Source organism: Pangasianodon hypophthalmus, chromosome 18, assembly GCF_027358585.1.
Source record: "Pangasianodon hypophthalmus isolate fPanHyp1 chromosome 18, fPanHyp1.pri, whole genome shotgun sequence".
In the NCBI taxonomy this organism is placed as follows: Eukaryota; Metazoa; Chordata; class Actinopteri; order Siluriformes; family Pangasiidae; genus Pangasianodon; species Pangasianodon hypophthalmus.
In genome coordinates, this window is record NC_069727.1 from 3,888,215 (window position 1) to 3,915,165 (window position 26,951).

Genomic DNA, 26,951 nt, shown 5'->3' on the forward strand with positions numbered 1-26,951 from the left:
GAATCAATAATGTAGAAGTCAGAAAATAAACATCTATAACAAAGTTTGTACTAAAAAATAGAGTGCCTAAGACTTTTGCACAGTACTGTATATATATATATATATATATATATATATGTGTGTGTGTGTGTGTGTGTGTGTGTGTGTGTGTGTAGTTAGGTCCTGCGTGCTGCCAGTACAGCGCCATCGAATCAAGATAGAAAATCTCTACGTCATGGAAAGAGTGACGTCGGCTTTAATTAGCCGCTGGGGAAGACTTGTCCCAGACTGTGGGCGGGGCTTAGAGAGCCGGAGCGGTGCTGAGTTGTGCACGAGCTTAATTTTTATTTGATATTTTATTTCTCTTTTTTGTTTTTTTTTTTGGTCAAATGAATCACGTGTACTACCAACTCCTCTCTCTTCAAACTCGTGGTTTGAACTCTGCACTCGTATGCCACACACGGGTACGGTTTAAAGGCGGAAATGTAAAATAATATATGTATAAAGATATATGTATGTATCCTAGAGAATAGGCGGTGACGTCACGGTTTCCAGCAGCGACAGAGATCTCGGTTAAGCCAATAGGGGATTCGCATTAATATCTCTCCGAGCCGTCCTCCTGACGTGGGTCACGTGTCCCTCAGCGACGCTCGCCAGTGGGCGGGGCTTCGGCGCAGATTGAAGGAGGGTGGTGGACAGGCTGGAGTGCGGCTCACGGAGACTTGTGCGAACGCCGCTTGGTGAGTGTCTTATATAAATATATATATTATTTACAATTATTTTGCTTATTTTTTTTTTTTTTTAGTATTGCGGTGAAAAATATTTCTTCCTGCAATTCGTTTTAATTTCCAGCACGCGCTTCTGAGCTGTGGCTAAGGGTTTTTTTTGGTTTTTTTTGGTATATATATATCCAGCTCGGGAACTGTTTCAGCCCTTTCTTTAACGTTAGCTAGCCAAATTGGCTAGCACTGGGAGCTAGCTCATAGTAACGACAAGTCAAGTGAAGTCAAGTGAAGTGAAGTGAAGTGAAGTGAATGGACTGGTCCGGTTTTAAAAAAAACAAACAAACAAACAACAACAACAACAAAACTACCCACTAGGTAAATGAACTAAGAGGAAGAAGAATAAAAAAAAGAATGTTGTCTTTTTTTTGTTAGTTTGTGAGCGAGTGAGTTAGTTAGTATGGGTGACAGTGAAAGAGTTCCGTTGGAGAGTTACCGTTAAGTCGTTGGGATTTAAATATTTAAAAAATACGAAGAAGAAGAAGAAAGATTCGAATGCACGCGCGTGTCACACACAGGCTGCAGCAGCATGATGACAGGTCAGAGATAGAGAGAGAGAGAGAGAAGGAGAGAATGAGAGAGAGAGAGAGAGAGAGAGAGAGAGAAGGAGAGAAAGAGATCATTTGGTTTGGTGTGGTTTGGTTTGGTGTGGTTTGTTCTGGGGTTTTGTTTTTAAAATGAAAGCTAACATCATGTAAAAAATGACATATGTGTATACATAACTGAATATCTCACACACACACACACACACACACACACACGGTCCATGCATATCGACAGCGACATGGTCCTAGGCTAGATACAAGGTGAGGCACTTTCTTTCCCCTTAGATCCAGTGTGTAACGTTATCTAACCGTGGCGCGTGGACTAGATAGATAGATAGATAGATAGATAGATAGATAGATGGATGGATGGATGGTCATTGCTGCTAGCTAACGCTCATTGCCATTTAAAAAGGAAGAAGGTAAACGAATAAAGAGCAAAGCCCGAGTGCGGAGAGCAGTGTGCAGATGTGCAGATGTGCAGATTTTAGCCCGAGAGCTCCTCTGAGATGAAGGCTCCTGATGGCAGCTCGAGCATCTTGACCTGGATCATTGCAGGAGAATAAAAGCGTCTAGTCTTCACTTGCATGCTGACATGATCACTGTTGAGTGTTATGCAACGTTAAAAGAGAAAGGTGTTAGCTTGCTAGCTGGCTGTCATTTGCTGTGTGGCTGTGTGGCTGTCTCCTTCTCCTTGGGCGTTTTAGCTTCTGAGAAAATAAAAAATAATAAATAAATAATGATGAAGAAAGAAAGAAAGAAAGAGCTGCCTTGGTGCTGGATGAAAGATTAGGAAGGCAACATTAAGATATTAGGAAGATGTCCTAGCACTAATGCATCATGTGTAATGTTAGCTGTCTGTTCTTTCTTTTCTTTTCCCTGATTGTGTGTGTGTGTGTGTGTTTGTGTGTGTGTGTGTGTTTGGGCTGGAGATCCCTCGTGTGGTGGACTTGCACAAGATTTAGGGATCCAGTTTGTGGAAATGCAGCACAAAACCTCATTTGGTTGTGCTGAAGCACTGTAGTGTAGTAGTATATAAGCCCTAGTGTGTGTGTGTGTGTGTGTGTGTGTGTGTGTGTGTGTGTAGATTTGCTGTAAGTGTGTGTGTGTGTGTGATGCGGAAACGTCTTGTATAGAAGCGTCCCCCGTGTGACTCCTGCATTATTCATTATCAGTTCAGCTGTCGTATTTTGTAATATTCATGCCCGAGTGATATTTTCGTCTCTGAGCATTATTTATACCTGACGTGCGTGCGAGATCGAGACTCCTCATCAAGCACACCTGTTAACACACCTGATCTGACTTTTCCTGATTGAATTTGTGTGTTTAATGCGGAGGGGGAAAAAAATATCCTGTGCAGAGACTTCATGGGTTCGGTTGTAGGTCAGCAAGTAGATCTTCACCTCCTAGTTTTTGTTTTGTTTGTTTGTTTGTTTTGTTTGTTTGTTTTTTTCCCCCTAAACGTGGAGCTGAATCTCTTGACGTTAGGCTACATGATGAAATTCTGCTGTCTTAATAAGCGTAGGTGTGCACTCGTGTTATGAAATAACCTCCATGAGAACCTTTTACGTCTTTAGACTTTTCCTTTTTTTTTCTTCTTCTTCTTCTTCTTCTTCTGTCACTCAGAAAGACAAATAAATGAAAGACAGCCTCGGTGTGAGTCTGATTAGATAACTGTGTCTTATACAGTTATAGAGTTCCAGCTCGTTTGCCCTTTTCTAAACGAATATCATTCGGTAACTTCAGAAAACAAGCGAAATTCAGCTGAAGAATTTTTTCAGGCGGACTTTCTCGAGGTTTTTTTTTTTTTGCCCTCTCCCCCCTCGTCGGCGGCTCACGCGCACAGCGACAGCGCAGCAGCGGAGAAACGCTCCACGCCGCGCCGCTCAACAGGCCACGCAAAGCACAAGCGAGCAGTAGTGAAATTCAAGTCTCAGCGTACGTGAGGAGCAGAGCGCCGAGGGCGGCCGAGTCACCGTCACCGAGGGCACGGGTTCAAAACAGAAACGCCGCCGGTCAAAGTTCAGGAGCAGCAAAGACACTTAACAGCAGACGGACAACGCTTTTTCACTTTCCTGTAGATTTCAGTTTGATTCGAGAGAGTAAAGGAAAGTCGAAATGCTTTGGGGGGAAAAAAATAAAAGGAATATCACGGTTTAGTGTCAGATCATCAGATGAGAGATATTCTGGGTAAAGGAGTATCTTCCCTCAGCTCTGTGCTGCAGTGAAACACACACACGTATGGTGTATGGTGTATGGTGTGAAGTTGAAGGATGTGTATTCTAATAAAAATGCACCTCAGTGTGTGTGTGTGTGTGTGTCAGCAAATCCGTCTCAAATAATTAATGAACGAAGGATAATTCATAAGGTCATCTTTCTTTCTTTCTTTCTCTTTCCTTTTATAACCTTGCACGGATTGTTGCTGTTATTAAATTAACGCTCGAAAGAATTAATATTAGTCTCTCTGCACTTCTGCATCAGCGCCGCAGAACGAGTCATTTTCTCTTTTTATGAATAGAAATAAAGAAAGTGTACTGCGTTTATATTAGGGCTGAGCAATACGCTGATATAACATCGATATCGTGATGAATTATGCGTCTGTACACAATTTTCTGAGATATCGTGATATGTTTAAAAACATTTACGAAATGTTAACATTTACAGTTTTAAGAATTGTCCGTCTTTTCTTTTCTTTCTTTTTTTTTTTGTAACGCAACATTGCTGTCTTGCTAGAAGTTTTAGCAGGTTTTTATTTGTTTTGTTTGTTTCAGTGAAGCAGGTCGTCGTAGAGAATGAACGTGATGAGTGGAGGAAGACCTCACGTGTACTGACACGCTGTGAGACGAAATCGTGAAACGGCGGATACGGGGCTTTTACTGTACGGGTCGACACCAGGCGTTAATAAACTTTATGGAGTCGTGGCATTGCGTGGCATTGCGTGGCATTGCGTGAACCCTCATGTCATGTGTCAAGATCCTGACTATGATGGTGTGTTAGATATCTCACACACACACACACACACACACACACACACATACACACACAGAGGTGCACATGATATAGTTTAATTTCCTGAAGTGAAGAAAATGACAGGCATTACCCTAAGGTGATTCAGGTTCAGGAGACAGTAATGCTCAGGGGTATTTGTGAAGCGTATACCTGCTGTAGGTAGGTAGGTGTGTGTGTGTGTGTGTGTGTGTGTGTGTGTGTGTGTGTGTGTGTGTGTGTGAGAGAGAGAGAGAGAGAATGTCTGAATGAATCCTCTTAACTCTGTGGTGGTGTTTGAAGTGGAACAGAAAGGAGCAGTACAGCAGCAGTGTGTTACAGTGACACTGACGCAGTAGCTAACGACACAACCCCTGACATTTCACCCGAACGTGTTTGTGTGCTTCGGTTGTTCGTACGAGTGTTACGGTTTCTACAGCGCGATTACCCGCACTAAACATATCACCTTTTCACAGTATCACGGTAACAGTCGACCAAGTTAATCGCACAAGCCTTTACGCAATCCTTGCACATCCATGTATATATTACACCAGGAAAGAAAAAAGATAACGTCCCCTATAGGTTCAGGTGCAGAAAGGCAAAACTTTAACCATTGTAAACCTTGGTGTTGGTTTTTTTTTGTGTTTTTTTTTTTTTTAAACTGTTTCTTATTTATTAGTTGTTTTGTTGTCATCGGTGGTGAATTAAGCTAGCTGACACCTTTCAGCTGATCACGCACAGACAAAAAAAATGACTCGACGGACGCAAGGCAAGAGCGTAGGTTTAGTCACTTCTTCAAAAGAACCGTTTTATCTCTAGCTGCAGCAGGTTACGTGTGCTATAAGCCCCGGTTCCTGTTTTCATTCCATCTCAGTCCAGTTAGAAGACTCTGCAGAAACTTTAGCTCTCGGTTGCATATCTCACTCCTCCCTATCTATAATACTATCGTCCCTCACTCATCACTGGACTCGTGTCTTCTCTCTTTTACACGTACGCTAATACTTTCTCTCAAACCTCACGTGCAGAAACAGCAAGGTTCTTCAGCCAGGCTCAGCGTCACGCCTCTCTGCACTCAGTGTTTTATTTTCTTAAATGCAGTCGCGAGAGATAGACATGTGTGCAGGAAAACTGGAGACGGAGCAGATCTGATCAGTTACCAGTAAAGATGTTCAGACCACTTAAAGCTGTGCTGGAAATTTTTAGTTCTCTTTCTCTCTTTCTGTCTCTTTGTAATGGAAATGTCAGAGATGAAGATGTTCCAGGGTTGTGTGACGATGAAGACCGACTGTTCTCTGTAATCTCAGTTCTTCATTTCCTCTAGTTTTGCAATCTTCCCCATCGACGATCATCACGTCTCTGATTCCTGCTCCGATTCTGCGATCTATATATTTTTCTTTTCTTCCTTGGAGTCGTGTTTTTTCCCAGCACTCCGGCGCCACCACCAGATTTATTTGTAATTGCTATGTTACTACTTTTGCCTTGTTTAGAATGACAGAAGTTCTCAGTCCTCAGTCCAAGTGTTGAGTTGGAGTGTCCTCAGTATTCTTTCATCGTGGGGGGAAAAAAGGTGGAAAAGCAACGACTCGCTCATCGGTCATGGTGGAGAAGCACCTTTTGTGCGACATTAATTTGACGTTAAATCCATTTACAGCAAAAGATAGATGTTCTTCTAGACGTAAACACCCAAAAAGGGGACTAGTATACGCTACAGAGGAGAGTAGAAACTGGAACTAATCGCATGTTTGTTTGTTTGTTTTTTTTTCGTCAGTAAATGCCCTTGTTGCTGTGCACAACACTGTGTCAAATCCCATTTCATCACAGCGCTGTTTGAATCCTCACCCAAAACTCAGCGTTCTTCCTGCTTTTACTGACAGGAAGAAGGAGTCGATGGTCCCCCAGATAGTCCTCCACATTTCTCACTTCCCTTTCAAGCTCCCGTGACGAGGCTGAATACCTGATACAGGTGTGTTCAGGAGCAGAAACGTGCGCTGCGTAAGGGTCTGGCTAAGCTCTGAGAGCTCTGGTCTCACCCACGACACGCTCAGGCCACACGAGCGCAAGAGTACATTTGGGAATTATGAAAGAATTTGATTGACGCAGGAGTGATTGATTTATTGATCAGAAAACAAGTCAGTGACCGAAAACACAACGGAGGTAATCAGCTTAATAGTAGGATGAAGTATGAAGTGCTTAAACCCGAGAGTAAAATGGAGCAGGTTTAATTTTGGTGCATTAGAGTTGACTGATTTATCACCAGCGCTGATACCATGAGCACTTTAGAGTTTGGATGTTGACTAGAATGGGCCATGAAGACGTGGTTCAGCAAACGTCTAATGAGGGATTATAATTTTTTGTGATGCTTGTTAAGGGTTATTTATTTATTTTTTTTATCTCGAGGCATTATCTCCTTGCTCTTGCTTTGAAGTTTTAAGGTTATGTAACGAGTGCTGTTCAGATAACGCCGCTGATCCCTGACTTACTCTACATTCGCTTGTAGCTCGTCTCTTGCGCGTGTGCTGCAAGTGCTACTGTCGTCCCCGTGGGCGTGTACCGTCCGTCCTGCTCCGATGAGAAAGAGTCACGGCCAAAATGTAGCCTACAGCACACAATTCACTGCAGGTTACCGTTCATTTGTCTTTAAATGAGTTTAATAAAGTGAAATAGCGTCTGACGTACGTTACGTGCCCAAGCGCAAGTTAACACTACCAGCTACAAACACTCTCCAGAAACACTGACGATCTTTTTCCTTTATAGCTTTATTTTTCTTTGTAATGTCTCTATACACACTTAATAATAGCTTGTGTATGACAGGATAAGTTGCAACCACAGTTTCGATCTGAGGACTCATTCCAGCCAATCATTTGGATTTGTCACTTAGCATCATAGCTACATTTGCATATAGTTGAGAAAATCTCAGCTCACACGTCGCTGAAATCGTGGCTCCGCGTAGTTCGCATATGTAGAAAACGGGTCGCCTGTCGCTTTGTCTCTCTCTAGTGTGAACGCAGCTGTAGAGCAAAGGGCTGAGGCTGGGTTTTATTCCTGCCTAAATGGAGCCACACCTTAAAGGCATCTGAACACCAAGATCACTCGATTAAACCGGTGGAATCTGCTTGGTTTGAATCAGTGCCAGAAGCCATGATGGATTTTTGCGGGTAGGATCGGTATCTTTCCGCGTGACTGTAGTGGTGCCTTAAAGGGAACAGCTTATACACCTATCTTTCACACGGAAACGTGGATATAGCGTACCTTTTAAACAGATTTAAGCTTCATAAATCTAGCCTTTCCTGCTTTTAAATTAGTGCGATCACTACTGTGTAGTGCTCCAGTTGTTACACTGTGTGATGCTACGTGTGTATTTAACAAGCAGGTTGGTTTAGCCGTATATCTTAATGAGTGCTTTACGAATCCCTTCACTTGGTCTTCGGACCAATCAGAATCTCTGAATCTTTGCATGGATGGAGAGCTAAGGTTTTCTCCCACTGTCCTTTTAATCAGTGCGAATAATTGACGATGTTATTTATGTAAATAAGGACGTTTTCTGTGTTGTCACCGTGCCTACTTGGAGATTTCCCGGTCCTTGGTGTCATGCACGGGGAAAACTCTAAAAGCAGCGAAGCGTGTACGTGCACACACACGCACACACGCACACGTGTCGAGCGAACGACGCTCACTCCGAGGGGTTTCTGAACCATACAGCGCGATTAAAACAGACACCTCTGCTTTATTCCCCTCAGATAGACGTGTCATGACCCACTTCAGCTGCAGCCGCGGTGGAGACAGGGACGGGGACGGGGAGGGGGTCGACTGGGCGCTGCTAAAAATACATCACCGCCTGTGACTCCAGTGCAGAGGGATCCCTGGAATCGCTGTCCTTGACTTGCATGCACAGAGCTGGCACACACACACACACACACACCGGGGGGGTTCAGCTGCCAAGCCAGGATGCCTGGGGGGGTTTCCGTAGGTTTTCGTGCACCAGCGCTGCCGAATCAAAATCTAAACGAGATTGGACGTGTGGGATTTACACATTTCTATCATCATCTTAGCACCATGAGCGTACGGACGTTTTCGGAGTACTCTTCCTTCCCATGCGTACGTGTTAAAGACCGCTGGCCCAGCGTGGAAAGGGTTAACGCAGAGTGTGCCGATGCTCAGCCATGTACCATCCCAGCTGTTCTTTAGCCATCCAGTCACAATGATTTTCTGCTGTTGTGACATGTGACCTGCTTTGCAACTTGAAACTGTTAGCGTGTAGCAAATGTTGGCACCGCACTCCCTCTGGCCAGGCTCGATCTCTCGTTCAAGCTTCCCTATTGGCAGATCCAGTACAGCAGGAAATTTTGCTTTGACATGTTTCACTTGATCAAAGATACGACCAGGATTTTTTTTTTTTTTTTTTTTTAAAGTAGGAATGCTGTGTTATTGCTTCCTGCAATAAACAGGTTATCTGGCTCATTTGATTATGACAAGACAGTTACGTAGACAGGAAGCGAAGCAGGTTGTTTGTCTGATGCACTCCTCCTTCTGCCACATGAGGAAGTGTGTTTCTTTAGCTCTGGACCTGAGAGCTGCTGAGAGAACGTCTTGCAGCTTCTCGGTGAAAAAGTACAGGACACATTTATCAGCTTCCTTCTTCATCAGCTGACTTTTATTTAAAGCTGCAGCGTGTAGGGTTTTTTTTTTTTTTTTTTTTTTTTTTTTTTTTTTTTTAATTAATTTAAAAAAAAGGTGATCGTTACTGAGTCAGGGGAGAAAAACGCTTTATAGTACAATGTTCCTGAGATGTTGTGAGAAAATCGTACACGTACATCCTAAGTCCAACGTCATCACGGACCGAAGTTAAGCATGAATGAAATACATTCTTTTCTTGCTGTGAATTGTTAATTTGGTGAGAAGCTAGGAAGTTTATAAGACTGATCTTGGTTGAGGAATTTGTATCGTTAGCCAGTATGAAGGAAGGCATGTGAACGGCTAACTAACAAGAGGCAAGAGGTCTCGGTGAGGTCTCTGTATTTTTGTATTTCTATCTCATCTAAGAGAGAGTGATTCAAGCCTTCTTCTCGTCTGCTGTAATATTATTATTATTATTATTATTATTATTATTATTATTATTATTATATCCTCTGGTCTGGATTTTAGCTAACTGGCTTGTGCCAGACTTCTCTGACAGGCTGGAGAACAAAATACACAGATGAGATGATAATACTCAGAGAACACTGATGTGGCAGATGAGCCAGTGTTAATTTTTATTTATTTATTTTATTATTTTTTTTTAATATCAAGCAATCATGAGGCACGAACACTTGCAGCATGTCTCCAATCAAATGCTACCGTAGCATAAAAACCGCATGCTACTCTATCAGTTGTCTACTGGACAAGTGACGAAAACAAGATCCTCACATTTAGATCATCCTTAACTGTAAAACCTTCAAAGAGCCAATGAAACGTAAGTGTGCTGTTCAGAAAGCCACTCTTACACCGCTGCGTCGTTAGTGGTTAAAATAAATAAATAGGGTGTGTTTGCGCTGATCGTGAAAGGCGTTAACGTCCCCTCATCGACACACGCTGACCGCGAGTGAAACAGTTCCAACATCGCACAGTAATCTATCCAAATCTCCAATATCAGCTCCAGTGTTCCCTACTTGTGAATGAAAACAGCAGTGTATTTCTAAAATACAGGTGCTGACCTGTTATTTTTTAAAATGCTCTAATCACCGGTGCAGAGTGTCGTTTAAAGTGAGCCTTTATATCAGCCTGTCATCACATGAACTGAATGTAGCCGCCCAATGACAGCAGTTTGGAGACAGGTTTACTTTACAAACACTCTCGCACAGGCTCCTCTCCCAGAGCAAGAAGCAAATGATTATGCTCAGGAAAGGCGTCGGTTTAATCTCATTAACCGCTGTTTCTGCTTCGTTTCACTCGTTCTGCAACAAGCGTATGAAAAGCGACGCTCGCAATCACTCAAGTTGAGTCAGAGTTACTCCGTGATAGTGGGACGGATTCGTTCAGACTGTTATTTGGGACTTAACCATGGATCCTGTAAGCATGATTAATTGTTTAAGTAAGGAATAACACACTCCAGACCATGCAGTTATACGAAACTAATGCATGCTGGGGGAGGGGTGTGATACGGCACAACGTGGCAGCACAGTGCCGCTCTCTATCTGTTGTTCAGGTCACAGACAGAATTACTGTCCACGCCGTGCTGTTATAGGAAAATAATGCACACCTTCTGACCAATCAGATTCGAGAATCGCTGTAAAATGTATTAATTAATGCTTTGTTTTTTTTTTTTAATGCGTAATTGGCAGCATCATGGAAATGGTGGCTCCATAAGTGTTGAGTTTCCTCACACGGGTTAAACTTTAGAACCCAGAATCACTGCGTATGAGTATGAGGCAAGGATTAGCTTCCCTCCTTTCTGTTACAATTTCCTTTCTACTCAGTACAAGTGGACGTTATGGTAAACTAATTTGCCGAGGTTGAGCGCTGTTTGCATTTCCTGCCGCGATTTTTATTATTATTTTTTTTTTTCAACCTTTCTTAGTGAAAGTTATTCTGTCCAAAATAAAAGTAGGCTATAAGTAAAGATTTATTACTTCCTCCATTACTTCCTCAGGTAACTTAATAGTTTAAAGTTCTAGCACGCTGCAAAGACTTCTTCACTGAAATTAGCGTTTTAGCTCAGTAGACACACACACACACACACACACACACACACACACACAAGTTGAATGAATAAATCGAACTTGATAGGATATCAGGTATATACAGGAGTTGTGATGTTTTTCCTCCTGTGCGAGAGTAGGTAGTGTGTCATGTTGAACCTTCGCCAGTGACCTGGTGTTCCTACATTGTATTTATTTTTAGGTGTAATGGAATCTTGCTGAACTTTAGGTGTTCAGTGTTTCATTTCATAACAACCTTGCGTAGTTCTGCACACTGTCCAGTTGCAATACGTTATTCTTACCTCTGATTTCTCTCTCTCGCTCTCTCTCTCTCTCTCTCTCTCTCTCTCTGTCTGTCTCTCTCTCCAGATTTGTATGGATTGTGTTCTGCGAGGCTCCTGTCAGCATGAACGAATGAGCTTATGCAACAAGCTGAGGGAAATGGCTTTTGAATTGTCCCAGTCCTGCCACGTACAGTCAGTCCTCCTCCTCCTCCTCCTCCTTCCCTGAAGGACGTCAGCTGTTTATGGGAACTACTGGCATCGGTCTCCTGAGGATTTAGCTCTCCTTTTGGGACGCCTTTTTTTTTTTTTTTTCCTTCCCCCCCCACCTCCACAGCGACATGGCTAACAACTCGTACAGCGGGGTGAAGAACTCCATAGCGGAGCCCAATCACGATGGAGAATTCGGCTGCTCGCTCAAAGAGCTGCGCTCACTCATGGAACTGCGGGGGGCCGAGGGATTACAAAAAATCCAGGATTGTTACGGGGACGTTAACGGACTCTGCAGCAGACTGAAAACTTCACCTATAGACGGTACATAAGATGTTCCTCCTACCTTCTGTTAGTTATGAGTATGAAAAAGTGTGAAGCACAGAGGGTTTTACTGAGTCTGCACGTGGTAAGTGAAGCCTTTATTCGTGGCGTAGGACGACGTACGTGGAAAGAACGGATTGGAAGTACAGCATCCAGTAACGAGTGGCGTTGTTTTTTTTTTTGTTTTTTTTTGTTAACGAAGAGTCGCACAAGCAGCACTCACTGTTACGGAGATATAGAGTAGAAATACCGCAGAAGTAATCTGTTAGTTGTAAAATTCGATCGGCCCCGCAGCAGCGAGTTACAGCCGTGACAGCACGGCTTGGGATTGTGTGATGCCGTCTGTAACGCGCTTCCCCCATCACTTGTCTCTGCCCACTCGGTGTACCTGCTGAGAGAGTGAAACAGTAATAAGCACAGAGTCAGTGCACAGCTCTCATCCACTCGCCCGCACGCAGCACTTTATTCCCTTCTCACAGACGTTGTGCTTAATCATAGGCATGACCTCCACTGAACTGTGGGGGAAACGAAGGATTTTCAGTTTGATCCTAGATTAAAAAAAAAAAAAAAAAAAAAAAAAAAAACATCATCCATCACATCCACAGCTGCTTGATGTTCAGGCTTTATAGACGCATCACCCTCCTACACGACCGAGCGTCTGTACACACATCAGTGGCTTTGTTCTCCTGTTCAGATCAGTCTGTTTTAAATGAACTAATGAGCAGACGTTGGCACTTTGGGTGATTTTTTATTTATTTATTTATTTATTTATTTTTTATTTAAGATAACTAGAACATAAGACATAGTGTTTGTTGTTCAGGAAACTGCTTACACCGATCTGCACTCTTTTGTTGTAACAGTGCAGCATATTTTTTATTTTATTTATTTATTTTGGCCGAATCGTAAGGGAACATACTTTCTACACAGATTTGCATTATATCTTCGAAAACCCGGCTATAGCGGCTGTCCGACGTCGTTTCATCCTGTATCCAGGCGTACAGGAAGTGACGAATTCCAGACAGGACACGTAGGCCCGTTGGGAAAATGTTTATTCTTAGGCTGTTGCTTTCTCGACCTCACGCTGGAAAGGAAAAATAACGTTATCATCACTTGTAACGTTTTTCACAATGGAACGATTTAGAGTGGATTCGTTCCCATTTTCAGTTACGTTCAATGAAAAATTTCATTCGTTTTTGTTTTGTTTTTTGTTTGTTTTGTTTCGGCTAGTGTGTAGGATTACTAAATCAGTAATTAAAAAAATAGTGCAAGCTCAGAGAACAGTACAAACTCTTTCTGTCTCACTAGCAAGTGAACTATCAGCTTTTCGTGAAGGACATAAATGACGATTCAGTCGAATTTTGATTAGAATTAGTGTTTCAAAACTGAGCACATTAAATCAACAGCGTGATGCATCTCTTTGAGAGACTGTTTAGAGCTTTTGAGTCCACATATCTAGTTGCTTATATAGGCATTAAAGCTGCAATAGTCTTCTCTAAAAATTTCTAAAATAACCTGGAAGATATGTAGAACATGATAGAACATGGGACTACGCTGTGGGTTTAGCAAAAGTGTAATAAGTCGCTGAGAAAACCTGTTTGGAAAACTGACTTCCGGTCCGGAATGCTGTCAGTCATTTTGTAGACGCTCTACGGGTCACTGTAGATCCTGGGGGCGGAGCATCTTGTGAGAGTGGGCTCAAGGTGTAAAAAAAAATAAAAAGTAATAATATAGTCGTCTGTCGTCTTAAACAGTTTAAATTCCACAGAGTTTATTCTGTTTATATAGAATATACAGAAACACGTGTGTTTTGATTTGTGTTTGAATTATTATTATTTTTTTTGTAAAAGCAAGCAGCCACATTTTTGTGCCGCGTACGTAGCGTGCACCAAACTGGCGTAAGTTGTGAACGCTGCAGTGAGCCAGATCCCAGCGTCCCATGCTGCTCTATTTCCCTCGCCCAGGAGCATACTTGTTATGAGAATCTATCCTCAGCGCACTTCTCTCGTTAACTAAAGGCTCCCTTAATTACGCGACAGTCCATGACAACATGCTACACTTGTGATTTAAAGTCCCAGTGAACGGCTGAAATCCTGTACACTGTAACCTAATGACCTGTAAAGTCTGGCTCTTTCTGTCACGTCAGCAATACAGCTGCACGTCATCCCAAAAAAAAACAAAAAAAAGCATAATAATATAACAATAATAATAATAATAATATCCTTTTGTTTAAAAAAAAAAAAAAAAAATGTGATAACCAATTACACCCCCCTCTCAGCCAAACCCCACATGTAAGAGTGTTTTACAGCAGGGTTGTCATGGTAACCTGTTTCTCAACCATCTCATGCTGATTTCCTCCTTTTTTTTTTCCTTTTTTTTTTTTTTTTTTTTCCTTTTCCTAGCACTACTCTCATTCTTGTCTCCGACACATTTCAACAGATGTATCCGAATATAAAACACGGTTTATACTCTTCGTTTGGTCCACGGTCAGATCACGTTGTTATTATTATTATTATTATTATTATTATTATTATTCCCCAACCCGCGTGAGGCGCCACCCTGCCTAAGCGGAAAGCGTAGAAGACGATGACCAGGAAGCACGTTTCCCTTTCGTCATATTTTAGTCAACAATTTAGAATTTAGTTTAGTTAGAATATATCTCATCTTTCTTAATCACTAGATTCATAATTTTGGAACGCCACTGCTCGTTTTCCTTTTTTAATAGAATAAAATTACTGCTCAAAATGACGACTTTCTGCCTCGCTATCCGTTTCCAAAACCTCTGACCAGGACTAGAGTCGATTTACGTTTTAGACGTTGCCAGTATCTGATTAGGCCGTCCCATCCCCCAGCCCTAGTTAGCACTCTGTCCGTGTAATTGTGCTTATTTAGAAACCTCAGCTTTTGTCGCAGTCCTGCATTCATTTGTCTACCTTTATACATTTCCATCTTTCGCATGTTCCTAAACGAAAATGTTCACTGAGCATTCACCTGGCCCAGCGCTGATGTGACTCATACAATTTGCACTGATGCTTGTAAAGATCTTCTCATTTGCACAGGATTATTTTAACTTGCAAATGTGAGCAAAATGCTCGTACTGTACGGCTCCCGCTTGTGCCTGGGCTTCTGGGGTGTGATGTGTCCTCATGAATAGACTGTCTAAACTTAGATGTTGAGTCAGAACAGAGTTCTGCAGCAGGAGAAGGGTTCTGCGGTGATGAGACATCTGTCTCGCTCTGCAGTAGTACGCTGAAGAAGAGCTCGACTCGAATACGCTGCACAGATTAATCAGATCATAGAAAATGAAGCAGAGGTTCACGCTAGACAATTAAAAAGAGATTTCCACACAAGTATGCCAGTTCTCTGTTTCAGAGCAGCCTTTTAGTGTTTTTTTTTTTTCATGTCTTCTGTTCATTTATCAAAACATTTAAACAGAGAGAGATAAGACGAGAGATAAGAGCGTAACCCTCAAGTCATGATTCAATTCGATTCACAATCCTGGCTTCATGAATTGATTCGGTTTGATTCTCAAAATATTTGGAACAAGATTTGAATGAAAAAAAAATTATAACTGAATCATAAACAATGCAAAACAATGTGCATTGTTGTCTGTATATAAATAAATAAATAAATAAAATTGCTACGTGCAGAGTTTTAATATTGTAAACAAAATGTACTACAGGTTCACCATATCTTAAAAATAAACATATTTATAAATTCTCCCAAAAATTTGATTGAATAAACAAAATATCTGGCAATGGCAAAATGATAATGAGCTCTGTAGCAGTGTCTTAGGTGTCATTTTACCCGCAAATAGAGCTCCAAAGTCGGCTAAAATGCCCGAGGTCTGTGACCTCTTTCTCAGGCACTGTAGAGATTGTTGTGATTCGGAGCTATCAGGCTATCAGTCACTTCACAAGTGCAGATGATTCTCGGTAATGGCGCAGGCTCTGCATGAGAGAATGCGGTCATGTGACCAGCGTGCTCTCTATACATTTTAACTTTATGGGTTGTGCAGATTGAGACCTCTGGTGTTCAGTCTGTGCAGTTGCATTAGATGCATAATTAATAATACACGATATGAATCGCACATTTCCGTGATACTCACTGATGCATCGTTATATCTATTATGAGATAGGATTCAAGGGACATTTCTGCCTGAAAACAAATGCAGCAGAAGCCTGATGTAATAAACATGCAGGAGGCCCTTCCTCCAGCATAAACGATGTATGAAATCCTATCACAAGCGTTCACAAAATGCCAGGTGTAAACGGCTACGTGATCGGATCACCCGAGACAGATGTTAATCCCAGATGTGAACACAGCCGTAGTTGTCTGAAACTACAGTATCACTTGTTTTGGTATTTGCTATGCTCTACATCCACACGAAGTCGACGAGGTGACGTTCAGTAGGTTTCTGATCTGCGTTCGATATTACCGTTCTTCATTTCACTTTATACCAGCGCGATCAATTCTCGAATCTGATTGGTCAGAAGGTGCATTACGTTTGTATAACGGCACGGCTCAGACTGTAGCCGTAACATGAACGATAGGTTAATATTAATGCGCTTAATTATTAAATTAAATGCGCTTGTTTCTGTAGTAACAGCTCATACACAGGGACTCGTACAGTGGACACGCCGCATAACTTCAGAGTAATAATAAAAAACTGATTGTAAAGTGTGTTGTTTAACAAAGAAAAACGTATAATTGTTGATGTGGTGAAGATTTTTAGGAGACATTTATTTAGCATTTATGGAAGGAGTCGCGGTTGTAAGCGCTTTACAACAGTCACGGTGCCTTGCGAAGTTTATCAGTAGAGGAAAGTCTTCGGGACAGACGAGTTTACTCTCTCAGGTTTCTTGGTAAAATGACAGTCTGCAAGAGACAGAGGGAGAGAGACTGAAGGAGAGAAAGAAACAGAGAGGGAGAGAGACAGAAGGAAAGAGACAGAAAAAGAGGGAGGAAGAGAGGAAAAAATGAAGGAGATAGAGAGACAGGGAGATGGACGAAGAGAGAGAGAGAGTCACACAGTCGGGGAGGGAGAGAGAGAGAGAGTCACACAGTCGGGGAGGGAGAGAGAGAGAGTCACACAGTCGGGGAGGGAGAGAGAGAGATAGTCGGGGAGAGGAGAGAGAGAGAGAGAGAGATAGTCGGGGGGGGGAGAGAGAGAGAGAGAGAGAGTCACACAGTCAGGGGGAGAGAGAGAGAGAGAGAGATAGTCGGGGGGGGGGAGAGAGAGAGAGTGTCACACAGTCAGGGGGAGAGAGAGAGAGAGAGAGAGAGAGAGAGAGAGAGATAGTCGGGGGGGGGAGAGAGAGAGAGTGTCACACAGTCAGGGGGGGAGAGAGAGAGAGTGTCACACAGTCGAGAGAAGGAGAGAGAGACAGACAGAGAGAGAGAGAGAGAGAGAGAGAGAGAGAGACAGAGAGAGAGAGAGAGACAGAGAGAGAGAGTATCACACAGTCGAGAGAAGGAGAGAGAGAGAGAGAGAGAGTGTCACACAGTCGAGAGAAGGAGAGAGAGACAGAGAGAGAGAGAGAGAGAGAGAGAGAGAGAGAGAGAGACAGAGAGAGAGAGAGTATCACACATTCGAGAGAAGGAGAGAGAGAGAGAGAGAGAGAGAGAGAGAGAGAGACCGGTTATTGCAGCTATAACGTGAGTGAGAACAGGAACTAACTTGTCTCTCTGATGTTCCACAACATTAAATCTAACTATGAGCCATTAAAATGAGCAACGTGTCATTCATTAATACACTTACATAGTAATTGTAGTAATACATACATACGTACGTAGCAATCGTTGGCGAACCACAGCGGTGTAAGTAAAGAGTAACGCACACCAGACCCTGCTGTTATATGAAAATAATGCAGTCTGGTGTAGTGGCACTCGGCTTGTGCGTTGTGCTGCATCACCACGCTTGTGTTTCATAACTCCTTCACTGGCACACGTATGGGAAATGATCTACATCATCTAAATCTACTTTAACTTGACACCACTCCGTCGTGGATTAATTTCCTGTAACAGCATGCCTTGTTGTGTTTTATTCCTGACGTTCTGTCGTCTATCGAAACCATAAACATGTGACAGGAGGTTGAACAGGAGGTTCCTGCACATTTATTATCCTTGGTATGTTGGTTAAATAAATCAGAAGCGTCTCTTGGAGCTCATAGGGAATAAAGCAGAGGTTGTTTCCTGTGGATGTAGCTGGAAGTGTAGATCAGTGCTGCAGCTCCGTCTTAATTTAAGGCTGGACTGAATCTATTTGCAGGACCAGTCAGCGATTTGAATTACTTGCAGTCAGGGTTGTCTGTCACCTTGCTTTTTAAACCATAATTACTGTCTCTTTCTACCGTGGCCACGTCACCCTAGCGGGAATTAAAATATCCTCTTGAGTACACTGTGAAAGGGGTGTATGCAAATGTGACTAAATGGCATGGAAACGCACATGTGCTGATGGGCCTGGGAGGCTGTACGTTTTCTGTCTTCCTTTTCTCTGGGCTTTAATCTACCCCCTGCCGCTGATATTGCAAAAACGTGGACAGAAAGGAAGTGCTGTGGAAACAGCGAATGCGTCTCTGCTGTTTGATCGTCTCGGGGATGTGCTGATAGACGGAGTTTTGAGTAGTGCAACATAAAGGACAAGGGAGCAGTTCATTAGCTAGCAAGTAAAAGCTGCACACGTCCCTGCTTTATTTGCTGGAAACTGATTGATTAGGGTAAAAAAAAAAAAAAAATTCCATCCATCCATCCTCCCTCCCTTCATTCTTCCATTCCTTCCCTCCCTTCCCTCCTTCCTTCTCTACCTCCTTCCCTCCCTTCCCTCCTTCCTTCTCTACCTCCCTCCCTCCCTTCCCTCCTTCCTTCTCTACCTCCCTCCCTTCCTTCCCTCCTTCCTTCTCTACCTCCTTCCCTCCCTTCCCTCCTTCCTTCTCTACCTCCCTCCCTCCCTTCCCTCCTTCCTTCTCTACCTCCCTCCCTCCCTTCATTCTTCCCTTCCTTCCCTCCCTCCCTTCCCTCCTTCCTTCTCTACCTCTCTCCCTTCCTTCCCTCCTTCCTTCTCTACCTCCCTCCCTCCCTTCATTCTTCCCTTCCTTCCCTCCCTTCCTTCCCTCCTTCCTTCTCTACCTCCCTCCCTTCATTCTTCCCTTCCTTCTCTCCCTCCCTTCTCTCCTTCCTTCTCTACCTCCCTCCCTTCCTTCTCTCCTTCCTTCTCTACCTCTCTCCCTTCCTTCTCTACCTCTCTCCCTTCCTTCTCTCCTTCCTTCTCTTCCTCTCTCCCTCCCTTCCCTCCTTTCTTCTCTACCTCTCTCCCTCCCTTCCCTCCTTCCTTCTCTACCTCCCTCCCTCCCTTCCCTCCTTTCTTCTCTACCTCTCTCCCTTCCTTCTCTCCTTCCTTCTCTACCTCCCTCCCTTCCTTCTCTCCTTCCTTCCCTTCCTAGCTCCCTCTGTCTCCCCCTCTCTTTCTTTCACCTTCTTTTTACTCCCTTCCCTTCCCTCCCTTCCCCCCTCCCTGCCTCCTTCCCTCCCTTCCTTTCCCCTTTCCTTCCCTTCCTCCCTTCCTCCCTTCCTTCTTTCCTTCTTTCCTCAGTAAGCTCTTTATCCTGGATACAGTGCCAATCCCAGTAACACTGGTTGCAATGGTAGCTACATAATCTTAATAAAGTATGGTGAGCTAGTTAGCTAGTTAGTGCATTAACACAGATATAATAAGTGTTTAATTTCATGCGTAGGAGACGACTCTGCTGTAGTCGTTATAATTTTCTAATTTAAAAAAAATAAACGTCTGTCTGTGTTTGCATTCTTGGCCAAAAGTCAGTAAGCTGTTAGCCAGCGTTTGGTCATGACCTGTGGGAATCTTCTCGTCACACACAAGATATTCACGTCGTTATTTTTTCTCGGGATGTGGAGCTGCGAGGCGACTGTGTGTCGTGTGCACGTATTCTGATCAGTTTTTTCAGTCTTTCCACACAACTGCAATTTCCTGATTGCGAAAAGGTCATATGTCATCCATGCAAGCTAATAACCCGAGTGGTAAAGGCTGATGTGTGTAGTGCAGCGAGCGCTGGGATTGTACTCAGAACGAGTGGCGTGTGCTATAGTTACAGCTTCGAGATGGATAGATAGATGGAAAGATAGATAGATCGATTACTTTATTAATCCCGGAAAGTGCATTTTGTTTATATATACATTCCAAAAAAGTGTCTTTTTTACAGTGTACAATAGCAAGTAAGGTTTTTTTTTTCCTTGAACAAGAGAAGGAAAGCCTTCTTGTCCATCAGGTGACTATGGATTTAAAAAAAAAAAAAACGAATAGCCCAGACATAAAGACGTAATGTTTTTGTCCCGGCTCTGAGTTTCCCTGAGCTACCCACTCGTCCAGTTCCTTTTAACCGGACTTTAAGAGCGGAGTTTTCACGTCACCTCGCACACCTTGTGTTCCTACTCGAGTCACATCACTCCATTTCACACACACACACTCACTCACTCACTCACAACAAAATCATTGTGGAGTTTTCTGCCGCTTGCCATGTGCTCAAATGAAAGGCTGTGTCTAAATCTGTAAGGAAAGTGTGTGTGCGGGAGCGTGGGGATGAGTTTGGGTTTCGGTTTCCTGAGTAATGTGGAGTAACATCATCATCATCATCATCATCATCATCATCATCATCATGACAATGGACTGTGCTGCCTCCGCTGCCAATCTGTTTGACATGCACACTGACACACACACACACACACACACACACACACACACACACACGTCAGAGCTGCTGGAAAGTGTGAATAGCACAAAATCTCCACCTGGTCAAGGTTTTTTTTTTTTTTTTTTAATAGAAGTACACGCATCATGCGAACGTGAGAGCGCCATTACCATTTCATTGTTTTGCAGGTTTATGTAAATAAATAGCAGACTGTTGTGCAGCGTCGACTGATTCATCTCGTGATTAGACTTAATGTAGGTAAGGTTTAATATGACAAAAATATCCCATCACAGTTCTCAAAGACATTTCTACGGCACATGAGACGTATCACGATGTATAGGTTTGCTCACAAACTACCAGCACTACAGCAGTGTTGCATTAAAAAAAAACCTGTTATAATAATCATAAATATTTATTACTAATAAACAAAATTATGATCAGTCTAATGTTTATTTAAAAAATCTTTTTTATTTAGAAAAACTATATTATTTAATTTTATCATTTTTAAAAGATTAAGCCCAATATTTTAAGATCACATCAGCTGCTTCGGGTCGGTTTGTCATTATTTTAAAAAATTAATAAACAGATATCTACAATGTCTCAGAAAAGCGTATTGTGATGTAATTTATTGCGATATCGATATTATATTCCTATGTAATATAGCCCTAGGCAGGTGCGAAAGACGTGACTATTTCTCTGTAACTCTGTAATTCGTACAGTGTAGTAGATCAGTTCTGTAGGTAAAGGAGGAATCAAAGCAGCTTGTTACTGAAGGCTCTGAGCTTGAAAAAGCTTACAGAGAAGTTCATCCTGTCTTAATGATCCACGTTTAAAGCCCTGTTCGGATCGGATTCGTTTATCACGGGGATGTCGGGAATCATTTTTCACAGTCTCCTCAGTGATAAAACTCTCGCATCAGGACAGCAGTAAAGCGTCCACAGGAGGAGTGAGTTTCGAGCAGGTTGTATTTTCTTACGACCCTGGATGTTTGCGTCGCGTGGTCACGTGATCATGCTTCGATCACAATCTGGCGTCCGAGAGGTCGAAGGAGGAGTAGAGACGAGACGCCGGCTCTTATTTCTGTTTGGAGAGAACCAAAGTTCCCCCAAAGTTTTCGTTTCATGACTCAGGAAGTGTTTAATATCTGGGGGAGGGTCACTGATACGACAAGCAGCAGCAAGTAGCAGCAGACAGGCGTTTTTTTTTTTTCCAACGTGAGGCGTCACATGCCTAGAAAATCACGATTTATCAGCTGTAAATCGATGTTGAGTGATGAGTGCTTAGTTTACGTGCAGGAAAGAGCACGATATGGACAAAACAACCTTATAGAAAGGTGATGAATATCGCAACAATGCTATGACGTGATTTAATGAAGACTAAAGTATTTTTAATTTCTCTATTTAATAAATGAAAGTGAATGTTTTTGCTGCTATTATTATTATTATTATTATTATTATAATGTTTCTATTTAACAATAGATAATGCGAGTATTTCTCTTCTTAAAGCAACCAGCAAAATTACTAAGCACAAAATAAAACCGTCAGCATAGTTACGCCATCATCCACAATTCCTTTTTTCTTTTTTTTCTTTTTTTTTTTTTTTTTTTAAAAGTAAATGCAGTTAAAACACTCACATGTAGTCCACAGGAGAAAAAACGTACGAGAAAAAACGTAGAGAAAGAATGTAGCTTGTGTGTACTCCAGCAAGAGTAAAGATGACTACTTACATTTTAAATGTAACGGAGCCTCGACTGACTGATATTTAAGTTACGTATTTAAATGTAACGGAGCCTCGACTGGCTGATATTTAAGTTACGTATTTAAATGTAACGGAGCCTGGACTGGCTGATATTTAAGTTACGTATTTAAATGTAACGGAGCCTCGACTGGCTGATATTTAAGTTACGTATTTAAATGTAACGGAGCCTCGACTGGCTGATATTTTACCCCAGACCTCACAGTGAGACATTTGTGGTTATGTAAAAAAAAAAAAAAACCCAGACTACAGTCACACCTCCATTTTCCTCCTGTGTTCTCTTTTTTTCAGCGTTTGACCCCTCGTGGCTTCTCTTTTTTTCCAGTCTACTATCTGATAATGTTTTGTTTGGCTGTGTGTGTGTGTGTGTGTGTGTGTGTGTGTGTGTGTGTGTGTTTTAGCTAACGACCTCAACCGTGTGGTGTAAAACCCACAAGCCTACAGCATGCCGTCTGTGTGTGTTATTTCCGTGCGTTACACTGAAGTGTCTGTTCACTGCGTAAGCGCGCGTCGATACGGATAGCAGTACGATTAATCATCCAGCGCCGCGGGATAGTTACTGTTTTAAATCTCCTCTCCCCTCCATATGTCCTCTATACAGACAGTGATGTAAAGTCAACACGACGTGTTCTGCTGCTGATAACGTCTGTTTGTACTGCAGACAAGTCGTATGTACTAAAGACATCGAATTTCCATTCACAGTCATTTGCTGACTGCAGCCACGCTTTATCAATGATTTTTTTAATTTGTTCATTCCTACTTTTTTTTTTTTTTTTCTTCTTTTTTTCTGGTGGTGGTGGTGAAATGTGCAAAATCTTGTAACAGTGTAATTATAGCAGTAAAGTCTGTCAGTATGCGCAGCACCTTATTTACATCCTACGCACCTCACTTCATTCCTAACCCTTTGTGAATTTTTTTTAAAAAAAGGTTTTTTTAATTACAAAATCCTGATATTATTGCGTAGAAAGTCGCACATGACAAAGCGGTTGTAATAGAGCCACAAAGTTGGAGTGCTGTAGTTTTAGTAACAGATCTACATGCCAACGACTCATTAAAGCAGCAAACCGTAACAATTCCCTCGAACGATTCCTCGGACCAATCGCATGGAGCATGTGGTCTGACTTTTTTTAGTTCCCCCCCGACAGCTTTAGTTCCTACTTGCAGTTAGCGCCTGTTTACTGTTTGACGCACAAAAATGGAAGAAAACCTCGTAACCTCATAATTGTATCATCTTTTCCTGTCGTTGGTTACACAACCTCTCGTTTTACGTCCATAGAGACGTTACGAAGAAAAAATAAAGCTTGGAAGGAAGTAGCAGAGATGGTTAGTGCCTCTGGAGCGTGTTTTTTGTAGCTAGTACAGTTAGCTCATGCTGCTAATCTGCAAAAGCCAACACGTGACTCAATTTTTGTAACACTTTTTTTCACTCTATTAAAATGTTAGTATACATTTTAAACTAAAGTAAACTGAATGCTGTCGCAAATCATGTGCCCTAGGCAATGCCGTCGGTTTCTCATCAGAACTGGAAAAAAATAAAAAAGGACGGACTGCAAGCAGCACAAGTGACGCATAGCTCGCTAGTGTGAGCGCGGTATGCAAATCGAAGCATCCGAGGCATGAATTCTTTGTTTAACAGGAACCCTTGGAATAAAAGGAAATTTGCCTAAATGAGAGTCTTGCATGTAGAAACAGTCAGTGGCTCTCAAGCGACAGCTGGAAAGTAGGTCACTGATGTGATGCAGTGCTGCCAGATGTTGATCAAACTTAGCCTTGGTCTTTGCTCTGTTAGTTCTTATGCTTTTTTTTTTTTTTCTCTGAATCTGCACCTCTTTATTCATCTGACATCAATGTTTAATGTTTGAAAATGAATGTAATGATTTTTCTCTCTCTCTCTCTCACTTTTTTTCTTTCTTTTTTTTTTTCTCTTTCAGGTTTAAGCGGGAGCCCTGCCGATATCGAAAGCAGAAAATTAGCGTTTGGACAGAACTTTATACCTCCGAAAAAGCCAAAAACGTTTCTTCAATTAGTATGGGAAGCATTACAAGACGTAACGTTGATTATTCTAGAAGTGGCAGCCATAATTTCATTAGGCCTTTCTTTTTATAGACCTCCGGAATCAAGTGATCAAAGTAAGCACCTTTTTCATATGTTTCAGTGTAACATATAATGCTATGATTGCAATGTTTTAAATCTGATATGGTGCGGTAAGCAGTGCATTATTTTCGTTGGTGTTGTTAAAGAGTTGTGTGTTTTGTGTGTGTGTTTGTAGAATGCGGGGAGGGAACAGGAGGCGTGGAAGACGAGGGCGAGTCAGAGGCAGGATGGATCGAGGGAGCAGCCATCCTCCTTTCTGTTATCTGTGTGGTGCTAGTGACTGCCTTTAACGACTGGAGTAAAGAGAAGCAGTTCCGTGGCTTACAGAGCCGCATTGAACAAGAGCAGAAGTTTACAGTGGTGCGCGCAGGGCAAGTCATTCAGATCCCCGTGGCCGAGATCGTAGTCGGGGATATTGCACAAATCAAATACGGTAAGCTCACGCATTGCACAGCTGGGATGCAGAAGCAGTGCTGCGTTCATTTCTCGTAACGTAACGTAACGTAATCTAACGCAACAGAAAGAGTTCACGTTGTCGTGCTCTCTGTGTCGGACCAGAAGGGTGAAGGGTGTCACACACTCTCACAGCGAGACTAGCCAATCACAGGCGTCATATACGTCATACGGGCGGATAGCGCTTGTGTGTTACGCCACACTGTGACGCAGAAAACATGCTGTCGACTGGTTTCACGTGTCTCAGAGGAAGCACGTTCAAGCCTTCACCCTCTGTGTGACATGAGAGAGCTGGCTGAGGAAATGGAGGGGAAAAATTATATTAAGCATTTAGGCTTTCCAGAGTACATGACATTCTTTCTAACGTTGTTGTTGTTGTTGTTGTTGTTGTGGTGCAGGTGACCTCTTACCTGCCGATGGCGTTCTCATCCAAGGGAACGATCTTAAAATCGACGAGAGCTCTCTGACGGGAGAATCAGACCACGTGAAGAAACTGCTGGATAAAGATCCCATGCTGTTGTCAGGTACGAAGCCGTCAGCGCCGCTGCTAAACGTAACTGACTAATCGTCAGGGAGATTATTTATATTTAATATGCTCAACTTGACCAAAATTATTATTTACTAACAATTAAATGAGTAAAATATGTTTGATCTCAAACATATCAAAGTGTCGTATAGTTTTATTTTAACGCATTTTCTCAAACAGAATTTAAATAAACTCCAATCTAATCAGCGCCCCATTGTTTAATATTCACTCACGCCTCCACGTGGCTGAGATCAGGGACCTTCCTCCATAACAAACATTTCAATCATCTCGAGTTTGTACGCATGTGGACTGCTGTCTCTTCAGTTCTAAACCACAGGATTACAAAATCCAGAGGTTGAGCTGGCTGTTGCCAAACACTGCCTTTGTGTTTCTGCAACCGCTTCTTGGTCGAGTTTGATCATCTTGGGCGTTCGGGGTCAGCGTGTTGTTGAGAGATCCGACTGCAACCAAGAGACGACCCGTTTTTTTTGGGATGATTACGTGACAAATGGTTCCATCATTTCGTTAATCTGTCCCAACCTGCTCTGAGCAACACATAAGCCTGCTCTAATGCTGCACGTTTTTCTTTTTTTCTTTTTTTTTTTTTTCTTCTCTATTTGTAATACAGTGTGTGGTGTGAAAAGGTTTATCTCTCTGTTATTTTGTGCATATAGACATCAGTATGCTCTAATAACTGGTGAGTGTCTTTGAAAATGAATATTTGAGCTAAGCAGTAGTCGTTAGAGTAACGGGTAGGTTTTCTCTTTTAATGCGACTACATTTCTGACAACACGTTTATCTCGAACACGTGCACATTTTTAATACTGACCGACTAATCACACTGGGGCGATTGGGAGTGTAGACAAGTGAAATAGACAACTCGAGTGATTATTCAGCTTCTGAGTGACGTCCTGCCGTATACCGCTTCTCAGTTAGCTCCAGACTTAACCTCACTGAACTGAAGATTGTGCCTCATGTTTTTCGGACAAAGTTAAATGTCTTCTGGTCTTGTCCGAACGAACTTGTCTTCGGCGCTCTGCATTGACCGCACTTTAGCGGCCATCTTTGGCATGTCTCATACAAATATCCAGTAGGAGTTGGGCGATATGACACGAATATATCACATCACGATATTTCAAGGCATTTCTACGATACACGATCTGTATTACAGTCTATAGGTTTCCTAACAAACCGCCAGCAAAACAGTGTTGTTGCATTTAAACAGTTAATTCGATGATACTTTTATTTGTTGCCCGCAAGAATAAATTGGAGTAGGTTCATTGGAGAATTGGCTTTAAAGGTTCAAACAGTATAAAATGTTATAAAAAAGACGTCACGATTTCTCAGAATTGTGTATTGTGACGTAATTTATCGCGATATTTGTATTACATCGTCATAACCCTAGTGTCCAGTGGAGAATTAAAATATCTACGCAATGATGTACCATTTGTTTGCAAATTGACTGAAACATGAGAAAATAATGTTTATTAATGTTTATTATGTCTTTGATGAAAATGTACATACGTCATCATATTTACGAAAGTTTTTTTTTATTTTTTTTTTTATTAACGTCTTAAGTCTTGTCATTTCAGATATTCTGTGAAATCTGTAATATACACCCCTCTTTTTGTCACAGCTTTAAAACTG

General features: G+C 42.2%; 1 protein-coding gene across 5 annotated transcripts in view; it reads left to right on the forward strand.

Annotated features, from left to right (window-relative positions):
- The first annotated feature begins 571 nt into the window (after positions 1-571).
- The window catches only part of atp2b1a (ATPase plasma membrane Ca2+ transporting 1a), a 46,116-nt gene continuing 19,736 nt past the window's right edge, over positions 572-26,951 (forward strand). For 3 of the 5 annotated variants that reach the window (XM_034313078.2, XM_034313081.2, XM_034313082.2), the window contains exons 1-5: positions 572-719; positions 11,332-11,777; positions 24,163-24,360; positions 24,501-24,758; positions 25,177-25,302. In XM_034313078.2, the coding sequence (XP_034168969.1) occupies positions 11,585-11,777; positions 24,163-24,360; positions 24,501-24,758; positions 25,177-25,302 (775 nt within the window). In that variant the 5' untranslated portion in view covers positions 572-719; positions 11,332-11,584. Of the gene's footprint in view, positions 720-773; positions 1,080-4,074; positions 4,292-11,331; positions 11,778-24,162; positions 24,361-24,500; positions 24,759-25,176; positions 25,303-26,951 lie in introns of those variants that run through there. The other 2 variants (XM_034313079.2, XM_034313080.2) reach the window with 2 other exon arrangements.